This window comes from Tupaia chinensis, unplaced genomic scaffold (genome assembly GCF_000334495.1).
Source record: "Tupaia chinensis unplaced genomic scaffold, TupChi_1.0 Scaffold000001_1, whole genome shotgun sequence".
Classification (NCBI taxonomy): Eukaryota; Metazoa; Chordata; class Mammalia; order Scandentia; family Tupaiidae; genus Tupaia; species Tupaia belangeri.
In genome coordinates, this window is record NW_006159427.1 from 2,282,550 (window position 1) to 2,302,800 (window position 20,251).

The window sequence follows — 20,251 nt, forward strand, 5'->3', positions numbered from 1 at the left end:
AAAAAAAATTGAGTAAGAAATAAATCAAACTGTTCAGAACTGAGTCCGGGCCCAGCCTCTGTGGAGCAGTCGGTAATGAACTAGCTGGCAGACCTGGTCTCAGCCTGCGCTGAGTTGGCCTGAAACAGGCTGGACATGGGAGGTTGCATCCAGGATCCTGGCACGCTAGAGGTCTAGAGGATGAGGGCCATGGCATGGCTGAGCCTGTGGAGGGTGTTTCTTTCCCTCATGCTCTTTCTTTCTCTCTCTCACATGTGTGCATGTGCTCTATCATGAATAATAATAATAATAATAATAATAATAATAATAATAATAATAATAATAAAAAATAAGCCTGCAGGATCAAAGGGAATCAAACAATTTAAGTACCGGCACAGTAAGAATTATAAACTGAAGGCATGCTCCAGGGTCCCCCGGGCTCAGATGTGAGTTTGTGGCGACCGGTCCCTCTGCCGACTGGCCCTGTGTGCATCAGGTGTCACTTGTGTGCCGAAGTGCAGGTGATGAGCGCTGCACTCAGCCTGCTTTCTGCAGAGAAGCCAGTGCCAGTCACAATGGCAGCCTGGGCCTCATTCCTGCACCGTACCCTGACCGAGGAAGGTATTTCATTTGTGCCGGGCAGACTCGGCCCAACTTCCCCACAACCCTGGGACGACCTCAGGGACAACAGGTCAACATGACAATCTCAACAGGGTGAATTCATGTGCATCTGTGGCAGGATATTTGGGGGGATCTCATCACTGGATCAGGGTTGCTTTCAATACTTCTTCCTAAAATCTAAGATGTTTCTCTTTCTATCAGGGGAAGGGACAAACTACGCTATGTTTTTGTCATGAATGAATAGGTGGTCCATCTGGTCAACCTATTCTTTTTCTCTTCCTGTTTTCACCCCTTTTCTTTTCTATTGTTTTTCTCTTTTTCTCCTGGTCCACAGGCTTTGCAGTGCATGCTGATCTCTCTTCAGGCAGAACTTGACATTCAAAGGTACTTGATGAAAATCGAGTCATCTCAGCGAGTTAGTACTCTACCTTTTCTTTTTCTGCATCGAGTTGCATTACCCCACACCTTCTAACCCAACTGCGTGTTGCATTCTGATCAGCATCAGCCACTAAACCAGATTGCCTTTTCTTCTCCCTGTTCTCCCCAAGCCCTGCTTCGAAACTATCAAAGCCAAGTGCTTGCAGCATTCTGAAACTTGCACATTGTTTTAAATGATGAGAGTTGATATTAAAATGAACACAAATTGCATGCTCGCTTTGAGATGGTTTATTGTTCACAAATCAAATTGTGGAATGAGGAGCATTGCAACAGCAAACCAGGGATCTCTGCACAGTCATTTGAAAAGGGAGCCTTGCTGGGGACCAGCAGGTGGCCGGGATGAGGGGGAAGGTGCTGTTAAGGGACTGAATTCCCACTTAGCCAAACACAGTTTGAGTCCCAGACCTGGAGGCTTGAAAATCATACCAAGTGTGTGTGCGTGTGTCCCAAATCCCAGGAGATGAAGGGATTATAGTGTGGCCATCTCCCTGGGGGGGTGATTTCTCACTTTCCCTCTCTCTGTACCTCTCCGGCAAGCACATGCATCCTATAACAAAAACCTAAAAAGGAAAAGACAAGGGAGCCTCTCTAACATGGGATTTCGTCCTTGCCAGTGTACTCGGGGCAGAATCCTCATGGAAGTAAAGCAGAAACCTGCACCCTCGGTCAGCCCCAGAGCTGTAACATGTGCTAGGCACCAGTACATCCGATACCAGGTCCTGATGTTCTACCGACATGCTGTTAATGCTAATGATGGCGGGAACAAGCACGTTTCTGTGACTTATTACGTGTCAGCACCGTTCTATGTGCTTCACAAGTAGTAGCTTCTCACAGCGCCCCGTGGGGTTGGTGTACTATGATCTCCTTTGTATGAGGTGACTAAGGCACAGAGGAGGTATGTAACTTGCCCATGGCACTCAGCTATGACAGCTAGTGGCAGAGCTGGGATTTGACTTCCAGCAGTCTAGCCCCTGAGTTGGTTGTCATCTTATTCCTTACTTGCCCATAGACCTCAGTGTTCCCTATTTTATTGGGTTGTCGGAAAAGTCCTGATTTATTTCCTGATTTATATGCCGTGACTTTTCAACCCCCGATATATATTGGGTCCACCGAGAATGTTGAAGTGGGAGGGAGCTGCGAGTTCCCACTCATCTGGCTTGATGTCTGATGCCTGTACAATTGGCACCATGATGAATTGCCACCCACTTGTTTTTCTGTCCCTCAGATGTGGCTATTTCTCTATTGACTCCTGAGCACATGTAGATCAGAACCACAAGGCCCGAAATGCACTGCGCTTAGGACATACCCAGCATCTGGCTTTTGTGTAGATGTCACCTTCTTCCCATCTGTCAGCCATCATTGGTGGCCATGGCGATCTCTTTGCTTTCCCTTTTTCAGCTTCTTTCATCTTTCCTTAAGAGTAGCAAGCACAGGGGCCAGCAGATGGCACAGTGGTTGCATCGCTGGACTCCCACATGCCCAGGTGGCTTTAAACTCATGCCAGGCACATGTGCGTGCGTGCCCAAGTTCCCAGGAGGAGAATGGAGAAGGGATTACAGTGTGACCATCTCCTCTGGGGGCTGATTTCTCACTTTCCCTCTCTCACTGTCTCTGTCCCTCTAGGGAATGCACATGCCCTAAAGCTATAACCTAAAAAAAAAAAAAAAGAAAAAGAAAAGAAAAGAAAGGAAGCCTAGCAAGCTCTAATTAGAAGTTCCTCCCCAAACAAATAGACACAGACTTGACATCTGGGCTAGACACACTGAAGAGAATCAGTCATCCCACACAGGAACCCAGTTCTGTCAGGTGTTGATTCTGTTTTTCCAGGAGCTCTTAATTGTTTTCATATTTCTATAATTCATGCAAAATAAAGACATATGTATGATTTCCTTCCACAAGTCCTGGACAGTAAATGGAAATGCAAAAGGGAAGAGAATGCCATGGAGAACCCCTCCCTAGGACTGGATGAGCTGCCACTAACAGGTCTGCCTGCTTCCAGAAAAGAGATTTGACATCATGACCTGAGGGTTTTCATCATATCTAGTGCAGAGTTTGGGATTCCCCTCCCACTGTTCTTTTTTCCTTATGCTCAAAACAAATCATTTGTAATGACCTCCCTCCTCCCTTCCTTCTTTCTTTCTTTCTTTTTATAAATCAACAAATAATTGGATAGCCAAGATATTTTTTTCTTCTATAAACAATTAACAATAGTTTTTTGGAGGGAGAGGATTAAGAAAGAAGAAGGTGAAGACGAAGGTTGGAATTTGAAGGTGTTCATCCCTCTCGTTAGTAAACAAGTAGCTCAGAGCCTCTGTCGATGTCAAAATCTCTTTTAAAATTGGAAGTAACCATTTACTGAGCTCTGAAGACCAAGGCCAAGGCATGCTGGATATGGAGGGTGAGTTGTATCTTTCTCTTTTCTCAGAGGATCCCATAGGATCCCACAGGCTGTGGGACGAGCACAGAAAATTGCTGAGCTGCCCAGAACCACTGCATATGTGGGATTGTCAGAAAAGTCATGACATATTTTTTCTATGTTCTTCTATGCAAAAATGCATCATGACTTTTCCAACAACCCAGTGGTAACCACTGTCGCTACATCAAGATAGCTAAATGCTTTGCATCACTCAGTAGTTTACAGATCACTGCCCTACACGTTTTCTCAATTACTCTTTACCATAGCGTTATCACATAGATATCCTGGTTGTTTTATCACAGCAACAATGGACAATTCAGAAGGGTTTCATAATAGGGTCGCACCACTAGTGCATGGCCACTTAGTCTCTCTAAGATAACGCCATAAAAGGAGTGAGTCCTCTCATTCAAAATCTTGTCTTCCTGCCCTCCCTCCAAACCCTGGTCATCTTTCCTACAGCAAGACTAGAAAAAGAAAAGAATCTTTGTCTCAGGGAGCAAATAGGAACTTTCACAGGGTGGTGTTTTCATTTGAAAATTATTCCACCGGAATCAACCCAGTGCTGGTTATTTTGGTGTATGTATTTGTGTTTGGGACGTGAGTTTAAAAGTGACAACAAACCCAATCCCAGGATGTTTGGACAGAGTCTAACCGCAGCACCGAAGGCTTGGTGGCCTTGGGTACCCACATGACCCCACTGGTCTGGCTCCCTGTGGCCTCCTCCATTATGGGGTGACCAGGACCTCAGGGGATCTCCCATGACCCTGCCCATGAGGCTAGGGGCCTTTGCTGCTGGGGAGTGTCTCCAGCAAGCACTGAAGCCCAGGCTGCAGGGATGGGTTTAATGATGGCTCTCGTTAGGGTGTATTTAGCACCGTGAGTTATGCTGGTTGTGTTTTACTAGGAATTTCAAAGCCTGCAAGCTGGTACCTCTCCTTGCTGTAGTAACAGCAATCCTCACACTGACACCCTTTTGTGGACACCCTTTCAAACACATTCCTGAGCCTCTGAACTGCCAGGGCACCCGCTGCCTTGCTCAGACCGCAGCCAGTAAAGACAGGGCAGCCCAAAACTGCTCACCTTCTTTTGCTTGTTTATACCTCTCTTGTTTCAGAAAGAAAGGAAGGAATAAATTAATCGTTTGATTCAAGGTAGCTTTTAATAAAGAGACATTTCTCCTACGGTAGATGTGATGTAAATCGGAATACAAAAAAAAAACCTCTGAGGAAGGAGAAAATGTGTAAATAGAGGTATTGCAATTGGCTTGAACAGTACACTTAGCTGTGGGCTTCCTGAGAGAGGCAATATTTTGCATAATTTTTATTACATGGCAAAGTAATATTCATTCCTCTTCATGAGGTTAAATCATTTTCCTTGTTTTAAAATCCAGAAGGAGCACTGTTTGCTCATGCCGTCATAAAAGAGACATTGATGGACGTATTAGGTAGGGACAACCAGGGAACCGCAGCGTTCTGCAGCTGGCCTTCTATTTTGTATCGGTAAAATAAGGGAGGGAAGCACAGCGTTAACTGCTAGTTTCGGGAACGTGTGTCTGAGAGGGGTAGGCTGCGTTCGTGAGAACCAGATTTAGAACTTGCTGAGGATGTCGCTTTCTAACTTGATGGGAAGATGCTAAAGAGAGCTGACAGAAGAACTAGGCCTTATCTTCTTCAGACAGCCCCTGTCTCATTCTGACTACCAGAAGAAGTAGGAGAACAACCAATTCCCGGTGTAATTTCCAAGGGAAGCTGTATTGTGCTACAGCTAGGCCGCTAGCAGGCTGGTGGCAGGGGACCTTCTCACCCTGGAAGTTGAAAAGGCTACCTTGCTTTTAGATATGGTGAGGGGCCCATTCCCTTTCCTGGGCAACCAAGTCAAACCTTTCTTGGGGAAAGAAAAGAATTGTATCAAACAATTAAAAAGCAGAAGATATTGGAGAAATCATTAAAAAAATGCTGTATTTCCAAATATCTGATGTCAAATTTTAGGAGCCTTCAAATTGACTATAGTAGCATTCGAACACAAATGTGAAAGTTTGTCTTTTTAAAAGGTGAAGTGTGGGCCAGCCCTATAGCCTGGTGGTTAAGGGAGCCAGATCCCACGTGGCCAAATGTACTGGTCAAGTCCAGGACCTGCTGGCTTGAGAAACACGCTGGGCATGTGCGCACACATGTCCAAACTCCTGGCACAGTGGAGAGATGGAGAAGAGGGATTGTGGTGTGAAATTGACCTATTGGGGATATTCTCTGTTTGTCTCTCTGCCACTGGCAAACACACACACACACACACACACTGTGCAAATTTAAAAAAAAGGGGGGTGAAATGCAATCTGCAAGTCTAGAATTGACTTGATGGCCTTACATCTTCTGTTTTAACTATATCTTTTCTTTTTTTTATCCGAGAGGTTTTTGCTATAGAGCGCATGTGCTTGCCAGGAAGACAGAGAGAGAGACAGAAAGTGAGAAATCACCCCCTACGGGGGATGGCCATGCCACAATCACTTCTCCTCCATTCTCCTCTCAGGATCTTGGGCATACACACACATGCACCTGGCGTGAGTTTAAGCCACCAGGTCCCGGACTCAAACCGTGGTCAACTACATGGTAGTCCAGCGACATAGCCATCATGCTAACTGCTGGTCCCAGCTATATCTTTCTTGAAATTTGAAGTTCTTGCAATTCTGGGGTCTTGTCAAATTTTGAAATTTGGCACAAAAATGAAAATGTGTGTGTATATTTCCACTTTTCCACGCAAGGATGTCCTCAGCCATTTCTGAGGACAAGTCCTTTACCTGCCATCCAGTTGTGTGGAGCAGCACAGGAGAGCACAGGAAGGTATGAATACTCTCAGGTCACCATGAGCAGGAAGCTTTCTGGATGCAAAATGTATTTTGAAAAAGTCTTCCCTTCCTCTCATGAGTTCTTTTAAATTATCGTGCTTATTAATAAATCCATGGTTGGGACCAGCAGTTAGCGTAATGGCTATGTCACTGGACTCCCATGTAGCTGACTGCGGTTCAAGTCCCAGACCCGGTGGCTTAAACTCACGCCGGGCGCGTGTGCGTGTGTGCCCAGGATCCCGCGGAGACCGGAGGAGCAGGGATTGCGGCATGGCCATCCCCTCTGGGGGGTGATTTCTCGCTTTCTATCTCTCTGTCTCTCTCTGTCTTTCTGGTGAGCACATGCTCCCTATAGCAAAAACCTCTCCCAAAAAAAAAAAAAAAAAAAAATCCATGGTTTTTAAAAGCAATATATTCTCATTTGGGAGAAATGAAGAAAGTCTATTACCCATCATTCCACCATCAAAAGAAAACCAGTGCTAATATTTGGGTGTACTGCTTCTGTTTCCTCAGTTGTACACACACACACACACACACACACACACACACAAACATACACACACAAATTCTTTAAAACCCCTTTGTTATGACTGTTTAGTATTACAGAATATTAGTACTTTATAGTTTGTTGACCAGCCTTCTAAGTGCTTCTATATTTATTTATCGAAGATGTAATATGTACACATTTACTTTCTGGTACTCCCATGCAGGAATTATCACTTTTTCCCTTTTCATTTTTTGTATATATATAGTTTATAATGAATGTTTTAAATTTAACTTTGTTTATTTAAGTTTTATTTTATTTTAATTGGACGTGAAAGAGAGAAAGTGAGAAAGCAAGCTGCCAGGGCTGGGACTCAAAACATGGTCAGCTATGTGGGAGACCAGTGCCCTTAACCACCATGCCACCTGCCACCAGTCTTTTTATTTTTTTCTTCCTTCCTTCCTTCCTTCCTCCCTCCCTTCCTTCCTTCCTTCCTTCCTTCCTTCCTTCCTTTCTTTCTCTCTGTCTGTCTTTCTTTCTTTCTTTTTTTTTGTTTTTAATTGCCAGAGGATGCATGCGCTTACCAGAAAGAGGGAGAGGGAGAAATCACCTCCCCAGTGGGGCATGGTAATACTCAAATCTTTTCTCCTCCATTTCTTCATCTTGTCAGGATTTGGGGCACAGGCAGCCATGGGAGACCCAACTCCTTTGCCGTTGGGCTACTGTGCTGGTTGGCCCTATTACTTGCTGTAATGTCTTCAAATCAGATGAATCTGGCTCAGCTCCAGTGATTATGGAGAGATTCATTTTCGTCACGGGAAGGAAGCACTGTCCTCTCGGTTGGGGCTGTTAAGGAATCCAGGGAGCTGTGTAGCCCAGTAAACCTGGGTGAAGGCCTCTGAGCTTGGACTCGCAGCAAATGGCCTTTCATGCAGGTGGATGTAGACTTGTGGAGGCTTTTGCCAAGTTTCCCAAGATGGAGCACCCCCTTTCAACCGCTGTATCATGCCCCAGATCTGCCCTCTCGGTTGGGGTCACTTCTTGCAAATGGAATACAGGTCTCCCCAACTTGAACATCCTCAGTGTCACCATCACGGACAACAAAATGGCCATCTTCTCCCCACCCTCAGAAGTCATCCATTCCCCTCTCGCTGCCCAATCAGTAACCTCCTTACTCCCCATTCTGGTGACAACTCCAGGTTCATTTTCCAAACACCTTTATTATTATTATTTTTTTTTTTGGAGAGGTTTTTGCTATAGGGTGCATGTACACATTTACTTTCTGGTACTCCCATGCAGGAATTATCACTTTTTCCCTTTTCATTTTTTGTATATATATAGTTTATAATGAATGTTTTAAATTTAACTTTGTTTATTTAAGTTTTATTTTATTTTAATTGGACGTGAAAGAGAGAAAGTGAGAAAGCAAGCTGCCAGGGCTGGGACTCAAAACATGGTCAGCTATGTGGGAGACCAGTGCCCTTAACCACCATGCCACCTGCCACCAGTCTTTTTATTTTTTTCTTCCTTCCTTCCTTCCTTCCTCCCTCCCTTCCTTCCTTCCTTCCTTCCTTCCTTCCTTCCTTTCTTTCTCTCTGTCTGTCTTTCTTTCTTTCTTTTTTTTTGTTTTTAATTGCCAGAGGATGCATGCGCTTACCAGAAAGAGGGAGAGGGAGAAATCACCTCCCCAGTGGGGCATGGTAATACTCAAATCTTTTCTCCTCCATTTCTTCATCTTGTCAGGATTTGGGGCACAGGCAGCCATGGGAGACCCAACTCCTTTGCCGTTGGGCTACTGTGCTGGTTGGCCCTATTACTTGCTGTAATGTCTTCAAATCAGATGAATCTGGCTCAGCTCCAGTGATTATGGAGAGATTCATTTTCGTCACGGGAAGGAAGCACTGTCCTCTCGGTTGGGGCTGTTAAGGAATCCAGGGAGCTGTGTAGCCCAGTAAACCTGGGTGAAGGCCTCTGAGCTTGGACTCGCAGCAAATGGCCTTTCATGCAGGTGGATGTAGACTTGTGGAGGCTTTTGCCAAGTTTCCCAAGATGGAGCACCCCCTTTCAACCGCTGTATCATGCCCCAGATCTGCCCTCTCGGTTGGGGTCACTTCTTGCAAATGGAATACAGGTCTCCCCAACTTGAACATCCTCAGTGTCACCATCACGGACAACAAAATGGCCATCTTCTCCCCACCCTCAGAAGTCATCCATTCCCCTCTCGCTGCCCAATCAGTAACCTCCTTACTCCCCATTCTGGTGACAACTCCAGGTTCATTTTCCAAACACCTTTATTATTATTATTTTTTTTTTTGGAGAGGTTTTTGCTATAGGGTGCGTGCGCTCACCAGACAGAGAGCGACATAGACAGAAAGCGAGAAATCACCCCCTAGGGGGGATGGCCATGCCGCAGTCCCTTCTCCTCCATTCTCCTCTCAGGATCTTGGGCACGCACACACACGTACCCGGCGTGAGTTTTAAGCCACCGGGTCCGGGACGCGAACCGTGGTCAACTATGTGGGAGTCCAGCGACATAGCCATTACGCTAACTGCTGGTTCCCCAAATGCCTTTACTTTTTAAGCCTAATCTAGGGAGGGTCTCCAGGGTGGCCTCTGTAGCATGAAAGCCCCGTTAACAACCCTCCCCACTGGCAAGACCTCAGAACTCAAAGACTCGGCAGTTGTCCCAGAAGACTAGGGGTAGGAGTGGAAGTTCCATAAATTTCGTGTTTGCCTCTGACAACCACAAGGACAAGATAAATTAATAATACCTCAAAAGAGGAAGCTGACACAAATAATACTCTACAGAGAGTAGTCGTGTCGTGTGGCACTTCTTTAAATGACGAGGAAGCGTCCTTCCCTGCACAGAGGTGTCCTTGTCATTTGTTGGCATCTGTAGGAGGGGACCACGTGGCAGGAGTGGCCAGCAGAGGAGACGCGTGCCCTCACTGTGCCCAGCCCAGGGCATACCTGCGGCGTGCTCGAGACGGGCCGTGGGTGGGCGGGGTAAGCTTGCCATCCCTTCGTTTTCATCTTTCTGATCTGATAATGAAATGATATACACGGGGAAGGAAAACGTGGAAACAAAAGACGCAGTTGTACTTTCTCAACTGCTGAATCATCTGATTTGTCTCCAGACCAAATACCGCGCTGTTTTCACAGGTGAAAATCGTGAAGAGTGTCTGGGCACTCTTTGGGTGGAAGAGAGAGGGAAGCAATAAATATTAGCCATGGAGAAACGGGGTGCAAGCTGAGTTTATCAAGGGTAGTTCGTCAACATCAATCTTAAAGAAAATGCTTCCCTTTGTGCAAGTTGCAGAAGGGAAATACTGGTGCTTGGAGCTAACCCCAAGGGAAGAGAGACTCGGGTGCACCTCACGCTGCACAGTGTGAGGTTGGCACTGAAATGGGGTGTGGACTGGCAAGCCTGGCACATGTCCATGGGCTGCTCATGCACATTTCCCAGATAAACACCCAACACTCGGTCTCAGGTGTGATCGTGTCCTGTTCTCGATGAACAGCGAGCCCCTTAGTGCTTGCACCCATGTTTTCTGTGAAAAACCCAAGTCGGTTTATTCTCCTCGGCCATCATTTCTGTGTCTCTCATGCCAGCCCACCCCAAAGTTATTAGACTAATGAAATAACCCCAGCTCTCTTGTACCTTTGGATTGAGTGTCTCACAGTCACCTGCCTTACTCTACAACTGTGGATGTCCGCAGTCTCTCCACTCCCCAGATTTACGATTGTCCTAAGGATGGCACTAGGGAGATGCCGGCTCGGGTTTTGTTTTTCTAGCCAGAAACCACAGAAGCGATGAGAGGTAGCTCAGGTGCCCTGCAGAGACCAGGACTCCCTGCTCCAACTGCACACCTGGCTGTGGGTACCAGACTGCCGCAGCATGGAGCGGATCTCGGTGTATGCTGCTGCCTGGGATGGGTTTAGTAAGGGCAGTAGAGGGGACAGACGCCAGGTGTGCGGGACAGAGCGCCTCACCTTTCATTTTATCCCTAGTTCCCAACCAAGCATAGGTCTTAAAGACTGGGAGATGGGGACCAGCAGGTGGCATGGTGGTTAAGGCTCTAGACACTCTCACGTGACCAACCACAGTTGGAGTCCTGGACCTGGTGGCTTTCTTACTTTTCTCTTTCTGCGTCTGTCTCTGGTCAAATTAAAATAAATGAATGAATAAATTTAATAAAATGAATAATTCTTTTTTTTAAAAAAAGGACAGGGAGACAAGAAGGACAAGTAGAGAACAGAGGGAGAGCAACTGCACCATGGATTGTGGAACGGATTCTGCACGCAGAGTCTGGGGCCCTCGGTAGTGGCAGTTCATTGCTCCTTGAGGCTCAGGTGTCTTGGAGCAGGGATGGTAAAATCATGACTGATCCGTTGTTTGTTATCTTGTAATACTTTGCTCCTAGGCTCAGCCCTTAGTAGTGCACTACTACTTGGCAGACTGAGGCCACATGGGAGGCCCGGGTTGGATTTCCAGCCTACCCTAAAAGCTGCGCTCAGTGGTGCACACCCAGTCCCAGCTACTTAGGTTGCTGAGGCAGGCGCACTGGGGCTCGCAGTCAGCATGGGCAACATAGCGAGAGCTTGTGTGGCAGACACCCACAGTCCCAGCTACTCGGGAAGCCAAGTCAGAAGGATCACCACATAGCAAGAGCTGTCTAAATTAAAACAAAACAAACACACACTCGCAAAAAACACTCCTCGATCTCTTTAATTAGATTATCTAGCAAGTAGAAAGTTCTCTTCAGCTGAAGTCAGAATGTTGATAAGATTTTAGTTGAAAGTCTCAAAAATACAAGAAATGGGACTAAAGTCCCTGGATGTCATAATTAAATTAATCATGACAATTAATGAGTCCTGGGAATGAGTCATTCTGAATATATTCGCATGTGGGAAGCTTTGTTAGATTTCTGAATTCTCTGGCAAGTTGAGCATTAATTAGGATGAAGTGAAACTTTATGAAGGCAGTGTTGAGTTTTCTCTTCTAGAACGTAATAGAATTATAGTGTCTACCTTGGCTAGCCAGACGCCACACTATTCATGAGAGTGGTCGTATTACATAAAGCTACACTTGCGGTTCATTTTCTGGACCTAGGCATTTCAGTTTAGAGCCTGAAAATGGAAAGAAAAAGAAAAAAAACAAATCAGCAATGCCTCTAACTTTCTTTTCTTCTTGACTTCAGTCTCCAAATTCAACAGCATTACAAAGGGTAAGAATGAATCTGGGCCAGCAGGTGGTATAGTGGTTAAGGCGCTAGACTCCCAGATGACCAACCGCGGTTCACGTCCCAGACCCTGCAGCTTGAAACTGACACCAGGCATGTGTGTGTGCAAACCCAAAATCCCCAGAGAAGAATGGGAGAAAGGATTGCAATGTGGCCATCCCTCTGGGGTGGGGGTTGGGGGGTGATTTCTTGCTTTCTGTCTCTCTGATGAGCACATGTGCCCTATAGTAAAAATCTCTCTCAAAAAAAGAGAATAAATCTGATCCCCTAGTAAAACATAATGCACGTGGTAAACATTTCAGCAAGTATTTGTTCATGTTGATAAAATGCAAGCGTGGCCGTCCTTTAAAAATGAATATGTATATCTATGTTCCAGACACTTGAGACATAGCTGCAGAAATCTGGATCTTAGCATGACCTAATTATGTGTTTCTTTTTTCTGTCTTTTTTTTTTTTTCTTTCTTGGAGAGGTTTTTGCTGTAGTGTGTGCATTCACCAGAAAGACAGAGAGAGATAGAAAGCAAGAAATCACCCCACGGGGTGGGTGGGGGATGGGGTGGGGGGGATGGCCACGCCACAATCTCTTCTCCTCCATTCTCCTCTCAGGATCTTGGGTACACATGCACATGTGCCCAGTGTGAGTCCAAGCCACTGGGTCCGGGACTTGAACCGCGGTCGACTACATGGGAGTCCAGCGACATAGCCATTACTCCCAACTGCTGGTCCCCCTAGCTACGTCTTGCTATAGAGTGACTGCTATTGAAAAAAATCATTTGAAAGAAATCCCAGTAAGTCAGTTTTTTGGGGGAAACATCTTTTCTTTGTGTCATGTGTATCTTAGAGTTATAAAAGTTTTGTCCTGAAAGGGATCTTTTTTACTTTTTAAGATGTCTTTATTTTTAAATTTTATTTATTATTGCTCTTCAATTTTGACCAGAGAGTGTCAGATCGACAGAAAGGAACAGTGAAAGCAAGCCACCAGGTCTGGGACTCAGACAATGGTTGACCATGTGAGGGTCCAGCGTCTCAACCACCATGCCACCTGCCAGCCCCATCCCCTCTCTGAAGGGTATATTAAATACCAGTTAGTTCAACTTCTGGCCTTAAAGACTGGTGACCAGCAGTTAGCATAATGGCCTGGACTCCCACGTAGTCGATCGCAGTTCGCATCCCGGACCCGGTGGCTTAAAACTCACACCGGGCATGTGTGCATGCGTGCCCGAGATCCCGAGAGGAGTACAGAGGAGAAGGGATTGCGGCGTGGCCATCCCCCCTGGGGGGTGATTTCTCGCTTTCTGTCTCTCTGTCTCTTTCTGTCTGTCTGGCGAGCGCATGCACCCTATAGCAAAAACCTCTTCAAAAAAAAAAAAAAAGACAAAGAGAATTGTAACTCAATTTTGGTGGAAGTTGACCTGGAGCCAACATCTCCAAAGTCCTGGTTAAATAACCTTCTCACTGACACAGCTGCAGTGGGATGTGCTGTTAAGATGCTGACTCTGAGGACCAGCAGGTGGCATGGTGGTTAAGGTGCTAGACTCCCACATAGCTGACCACGGTTCAAGTCCCAGACATGACAGTTTGCTTTCTCACTTTCCCACTCTCTTGCTCTCTCTGGCCAAATTAAAATAAATAAATAAAATGAAATAAACAATTCTTTAAAAAAAAAAAAAAGATGCTGACTCTGCAGGCGGAGACCACGTGGGAGGCCCAGGTTTGATCCCTGGTACTGCATAATGGCCAGGGGTAGTAGTACGCTCCTGTAATCCCAATAACTTGGGGAGAGTGAGGCAGGAGGATTGCAAGCTTGAGTCTGGCCTGGGCAACGTAGCAAGAGCCTGTCCAAGAAAAGCCTGGCATAGTGGGGCGTACCTGTCATCCCAGATAGGAGGCTGAGGCGAGAGGATCAGGACATGGCCAGGCCCTGTCTAAATAAAAAAACTGAAAAATTAAAATCACCTTACTGGGACCCGCAGATGGCATAATGATTCCCAACTCGACAGTGGACCTGGCAGCTTAAAACCCATGCCAGGCGCATGTGCATGTGTGCCCAAGATTCCGAGAGAAGAATGGAGGAGAAGGGATTGCAGTGTGGCCATCTCCCCCGGGGGGTGTGTTTTCTCACTTTCTGTCTCTCTCTATTGTCTCTCCAGTGAGCGTACATGCCCTATAGCAAAAATCTCTCTAAAAAAGTAATAATTTTACCACTGAGTGTTACCTCTGGAATCTTAGAGATTTTGCCTCAGTTCTTTCACTTGCTAGAATTTTGGACAAGTTGCTTTGCCTGTACATTTTCTTGACAGTAATCTGTATTATGCAGTCACAGTGAGGGTCGAGTGAGATTACCATGTGTCCATCACTTGACACAGCTCAGCAGGCCCTTGATGGTTCGGTCTCTTCCTCTCTTCTTTCACCCCTTCACTTGGAAGAGAATGTTTACAGAGAGCTCATCTGCACGTGTTACAGATAAAGAAGACAGAGCTGCATGAATTCATCCCCAACACCAGCATCTCTTGGTGATAGAAAGTCCTCTCTGAAGGAGAAAGATGGGGTTCAAAACGGTTATACAGACCACCTCCTTCCTACATGGCCCCAAAGGACTTCCCACCTGAGTGTGTAGGTTTGGAGTCACCTGATGATTTGGGGAAGTTTACAGTGTTATGTTGGAGACAGAGAGAAACTGGGTGTCTGGGGCCTCCGTAGAGCAAGGGGAGAAGTAAGTCCAATGGACCCTTGAGTCCAGGAGGCAGCTGAGAGCACCTCGCCATCCCCTGCTCCACACACCCTCCCTCCCCGCCCTTAGGGGAAGCTCTTAGTTCCACAGCTTAGGGAGAAGATTTTAGAGGACCCACCGAGTAGACCCTTTGTGACCCAAAATATTATTATACTTGAAGCAAAATGAAAACGATAACTTCAATATAAAGACTTTTGTGTGTGTGTGTGTGTGTATTTTATACTTTTCCGAATTGCTAGAGAGCACCTGTACTCACCAAAGACAAAAAAAGAGCAGGATGGGGAGAAAGCGCCTCCCAATGGGAGGTGGTCAGGCTGCCGTCTCTTCCATCTCTCCATCCTGCTGGGAGTTGGCATGCACTCAGACCTGGTATGTTTTTCAGGCTGCTGGGCCAGGGTTCCAACTGCAGTCAGCCGTGTGGAATCCAGCAACCTTAACACTAGACTGGGACTAACTATAAGATCATCTTTATGTGTTAGGACAGATCTGAAATTGCGTGTATATTACCTATCTTTTTTGGTATTCAAATATCTTTCCTTTCTTACAATGATAATGATACCAATCAGGGTAGGGATTTTTGGGTTTTGTTTTTTTATTGGTTTGTTTGTTTGTTAAATGGCTCTAACTTTACAAAATAAAATCAATATTTCTATATTGTAAATACTCTTCCTCATTCTTAAAAGACATTTTAATCCATGAAACATAAAATAATGGAAAATATTGCTCTGAAGAGTCAGCTTTCTCCATGACTATTGCTGCTGTTATAAATATGTGAGGACCGTAGGGGTCTGAGGAAGAAAAGTTAGAAATGGCGTATGTCATGACAGCTTGCTTGCAAGAGATAGAGTCCTCTCAAACTAGTCTAAGAACAAAAATGGAATTAGTTAGAGATGTTAATTGTGAGAGACTCAGAGGGTCCTGGAAGCAGGAAGGGAGTTCAGGAGCCAGAGAGCTGCTCTTTATGCTATGGGCCCTGCCTCTGGGGCTATGAAGATGGCTTATCTCTGTTCTCTAGACAGATCCACTTCATTCTCTCTCCCTCCCTGCCCCACTTCTCTAGCTCCTTTTCCTTGTGTTCCAGCCGTAGCTTCAAAGGACTTCATCTTTCAAGTGCTACATAGACAAACTAATAGATCCTGGGTCCCAGGTTTACATTTCCATGGGAGAAATTTGATTTGTTCATCTAAGGTCAGGTGGCTACTGCTTGGTCCAATCAGGAGAGAAGAGGCTGGACTGGGTGACCGTCCACTTCATTACATCATTGCTCAGCTCAGGGCTGCCCTTAGTGCCTCCCTCACAAAGGCTCAGCTCTTTCACCCATCCTGACTGACCCTTTCATGTTAGTAGACATTCCCTCAAAGTCCTTACAGCATTCCTGGGACACACATCTGTTAGCTCTTCTTTTATTTTTGTTTATTTATTTGTTTATTTTGATACAGAGCATATGCAGTCTCCAGAAAAGAGAGAAAGTGAAAAAGTACCCCCCAGAGAGGATGGTCACACCACAATCCCCTCTCCTCTATTCTCCTCTTGGGATTTGGGGCACGCTAGCATATGCGTCCAGTGTGATTTTCAAGCTAGCAGGTCCAGGGCTCCAACCGTGCAGTTGGTCACGTGGGATCCAGCTGCCTTACCGTCTGTGCCAGCTACTGGTCCAAACCTATTAACTCGTCTTATACAACATTTTATATGTAGGATATCTTTGGACCAAAAAGGTATCATAAAAGGCTTGAAAGCTCAGGAACCATACACAGTACTTGAACCCTGTGCCTTGCACTGTGTGGAGTGCAGAGTTCCTGTTCCAAATACTTTTAAACAATTTTTCTACCATGTCAGATCACGAGGCATCTGACACTTGTGTCAGCAATTTCTATTGTCTTCTCTCCAAACGAAATGATGTATCAGCAGCAAGCTGGCATCAGCAGGGAGGGTGCCACGTGTGAGGAGATTGCTAATGTGCAGTGATCGTTTTTAGGGAGACAGTGAATGACAGTAAGGATGAGGGGAGTTTGCATTGGAAACAGAGTAGCTGTGTATAAGCAGGTAGGAAAAAATGTTTTAGCCCTCCGACTCTGTTTTCACACAGTCCTACCACCATGATGACGCTCAACAAGAAATAGAGATTTGATTTTGATTTTCTTCAAGGATTATTGCCTTTTGCCATAGAAAATGACAGCTCATCAAATGTAATGTCTGCCACAGGCTGTCAGGATGGCCCAAGAGCAGAGGCTGGAAGTACAGCCATCTTGCTTAATGGAATATCGCATTTTGGCTCTCTCTTTAAACTGAATGTGTCTTTGTTTTTTTTCTAAGTCAGGGATGAGGACATCTCTGCTTGATATTGTGCTGAGCATAGTAACTAGGAAGGTTTTAGGTCGTCAGAAAGGCGTGACGTATTTTTCTGTTTTTTCTATGCCAAAATGAGTCATGACTTTTTCGATGACCTGATACTTCACTGAGGACCACCACATGGATCTATCTAAATCATGGTGAACTGGGCAGTGACTTACAGGTGATTTTCCTAGGCAGACTATGCTCTTAAGAGTGTAGCCAGTTCCCTGTAAAAGAAGCAGGCTTTATGAGAAACTAAATCTGGGACTACATCACTTCAGGACTTGGCACCGAAAAGTTCACCGAAATCCTGCAGTGCTCCTGGGGACACTGCTGATGGCCACTAGTGTCCTGGCCGGCCATGATAATGCCTTGGAACATGAGCTGAGTTTCCTTTGGAACACCTTGGGGTGTGCTTTTCTGACTCTTGGCCCATGTACACCCCTTTCCACCGCCACCTGTCTGGGTTGCACACTCTCACCACTCCCTTAACCTGTCGTTAATGTGTGTCCTCTCTCTCTCTCTCTCTCTTTAAAAGAATTATTTTGTTTAACTTTTACTTATTTGTTTTAATTTGACTAGAGAGGGACAGAGTGAGAGAAAGATAGAGGGAAAGTGAGAAAGGAAGCCACCAGGTCCAAGACTCAAACTGTGGTTGGCTACATGGTAGTCCAGCACTTTTCTGACTCTTGGCCCATGTACACCCCTTTCCACCGCCACCTGTCTGGGTTGCACACTCTCACCACTCCCTTAACCTGTCGTTAATGTGTGTCCTCTCTCTCTCTCTCTCTCTTTAAAAGAATTATTTTGTTTAACTTTTACTTATTTGTTTTAATTTGACTAGAGAGGGACAGAGTGAGAGAAAGATAGAGGGAAAGTGAGAAAGGAAGCCACCAGGTCCAAGACTCAAACTGTGGTTGGCTACATGGTAGTCCAGCACCCTTAACCACCACGCCACCTGCCTGCCCCTCGTCCTGACTCTTTTATGCATCATTCTGTCCCCAGAACCTAGCAACATAGCGCAGTGCCTAGAACACCATGGGTGTTCAGTAGGTGTTTATCAACAGATGAGTGGATGCAACCCACACTTCGGAGTTCACAGTTAATTATGCACGGCCTTGTGTGGTTTGCTGTTCTTTGCCAATCTCTTCAACTAGGATCGGAACTCTAACATCAGTCAGCATGTTATCAGTCAACATGTCTGTTTTTCTGCATCTCCCAGTGCTCAACCTGTAGTTCATGTTTAAGCAGTGTTATTGACTAATAGATTGCAAGTATTTTATACTTTCAACCCCTGCCATTGCAGGAGAGATAAATGGGAAATTCAATTAACTGTTTTGTGGATGGATGTACGTTATTATAGATGCTTTCTGCTGATTGGGAAGGTAAGAAATAACCAAAGCTAGAGATAATCTTATGGGATTTCTGCCTCGACGTAAACATCAACTGTGATATAAATATCTCCCTCCCTATCTTAGTTTATGAGTTTGGAGACAGTCTTGACATGAAACTTCGAAGGGCTGCTAGTGTTTAATTTACTCCTGTACGAGAATATCATCCACACCGAGTATACAGGGACGTGCACAAGCCCTCTGCTCTGATAGGGGCTGTTAGAATCTGTCTGCCGGAAGCAATCGATTTGCCATCGTTCTTTCCCATTATGTGACTTGTCCTCTCCTCCCCGCTCATAATGACATTTGTACAGAAGATGTCCAATGACAAAATCTTCACTAAATACTCGGGGACAATTTTTCAGTCACTCTCACCGCTGGCACTTTGACCCACTGCGTCTTTAGTTGTCTCTGTCAGACCTTCCGATGGGCTTTTTCCCCTTGCTATCTCATTTTCCTGGTTGACGGAGATGGCTTTGAAAACGTTCTCAGCATAATTAATCATAGTTTCTTTTCACACTGTCTCTAAAATTTCTTTTGCAGACAAGAAGCCCCAAACTATCTCACAGTCCTCAACCTCCCAGTTTGGGCGACCCAGTGGAGCATTTATCAGAGACGTCGGGTGACTCTTTGGAAGCCATGTCTGAGGGGGATGTTCCCAGTCCCTTTTCTAGGAGGCAGCCGGACTCGAGCCAGCCTTCCTGTGGTGAGGACAACCAACCAGACAAAAGAACGGTCTCTGGGTAAGCTTCAGAAATGACTGCATGCGTATAGTTTTCTACTTCTGAACACATGCCCTCCAGCCCATGTGAATTTGATCTTGGTTCGTGAAAGCCCCAGGAGTGGGAAACTCCTTTGGTTTAATATTAAGCATTGAGGATTTTCCGACTGAGGACTCGAGTACAAGCAAGCTGTCTTTGGGGCTGGCCATGTTTAGAACTGGGATTAGCAACTCCGGCCCAGAGGCCAGGATCGCTCGCTGGTATAGAGGATCAGGAGGGATGGGCTGCAGAATGAGCAGAGCCCATCCCTTGTGAGCAAGACCACATCGCAGACCCGCCAGCCCCAGAAGCCAAGGCAGTGTGTGCTTACGTCCACCACTCGGGTTAGCATCTGCCCTTTCCCACCTGACCAGTGGCCCAGGAAGAAGAGGGACAGTGTGACCAAACTTCCTTGGCTGTTCTGCCTGCTAAGGCAGGGAAGGACGAGGAGGCCTGGATCATGTAGGGGCAGCTTTTCCTTTCAACAAGCTTTTCCAAACACAGAAGGCTTCTGTCTTTCCGCCTTTACCACATACCGTTTGCACTGTTGTCTTGGAAATTCACTTTGTATCCTTTTCTTTCTTTCCTTCTTTCTTTTCTTTTCCCTTTTTTCTTCTTTTTCCTTCTTTTTCTTTTTTTGGTCCTTTAACAAAACATGCAAGTCATGAGGGTTTTCACCTCTTTGCCAACTGTGATGTGTTTCATGTGCTTCATCTGCCACTTCAAGGCTCCAACCCAGTATTCATGTTTGCAGACAGATGGGGTCAGGGGAAAAGGAACAGGAAGAGGGTCAGTGTGCAAAAGTCTTCAGAGTCTGGTTTGTGCAAAAGAGAGCTGAATTCTACCACAGAAACCCCAGCAAATGCCTTATTATTGGAAGAAGGAAGAGGACACAGACTAAGAGAGCACTTTGATTTTTATTTGCTCATTTGCAGAAGACAACCAGAACAGTGTGGGTTCAGGCATTGTCCTAGCTGTCCTAAAAACAAATATTAAAAAACTCAAACCAAATTCAAA

At 45.7% G+C, this 20,251-nt stretch overlaps 1 protein-coding gene across 1 annotated transcript in view; it reads left to right on the plus strand.

Annotated features, from left to right (window-relative positions):
- KIAA1217 (KIAA1217 ortholog) overlaps window positions 1-20,251 on the plus strand; it is a gene marked incomplete in the record, with an annotated part of 421,704 nt that overhangs the window by 212,262 nt on the left and 189,191 nt on the right. Inside the window, 2 exon segments of the mRNA XM_027771604.1 lie at window positions 19,017-19,148; window positions 19,150-19,216. Coding sequence (XP_027627405.1) covers window positions 19,017-19,148; window positions 19,150-19,216 — 199 coding nt within the window.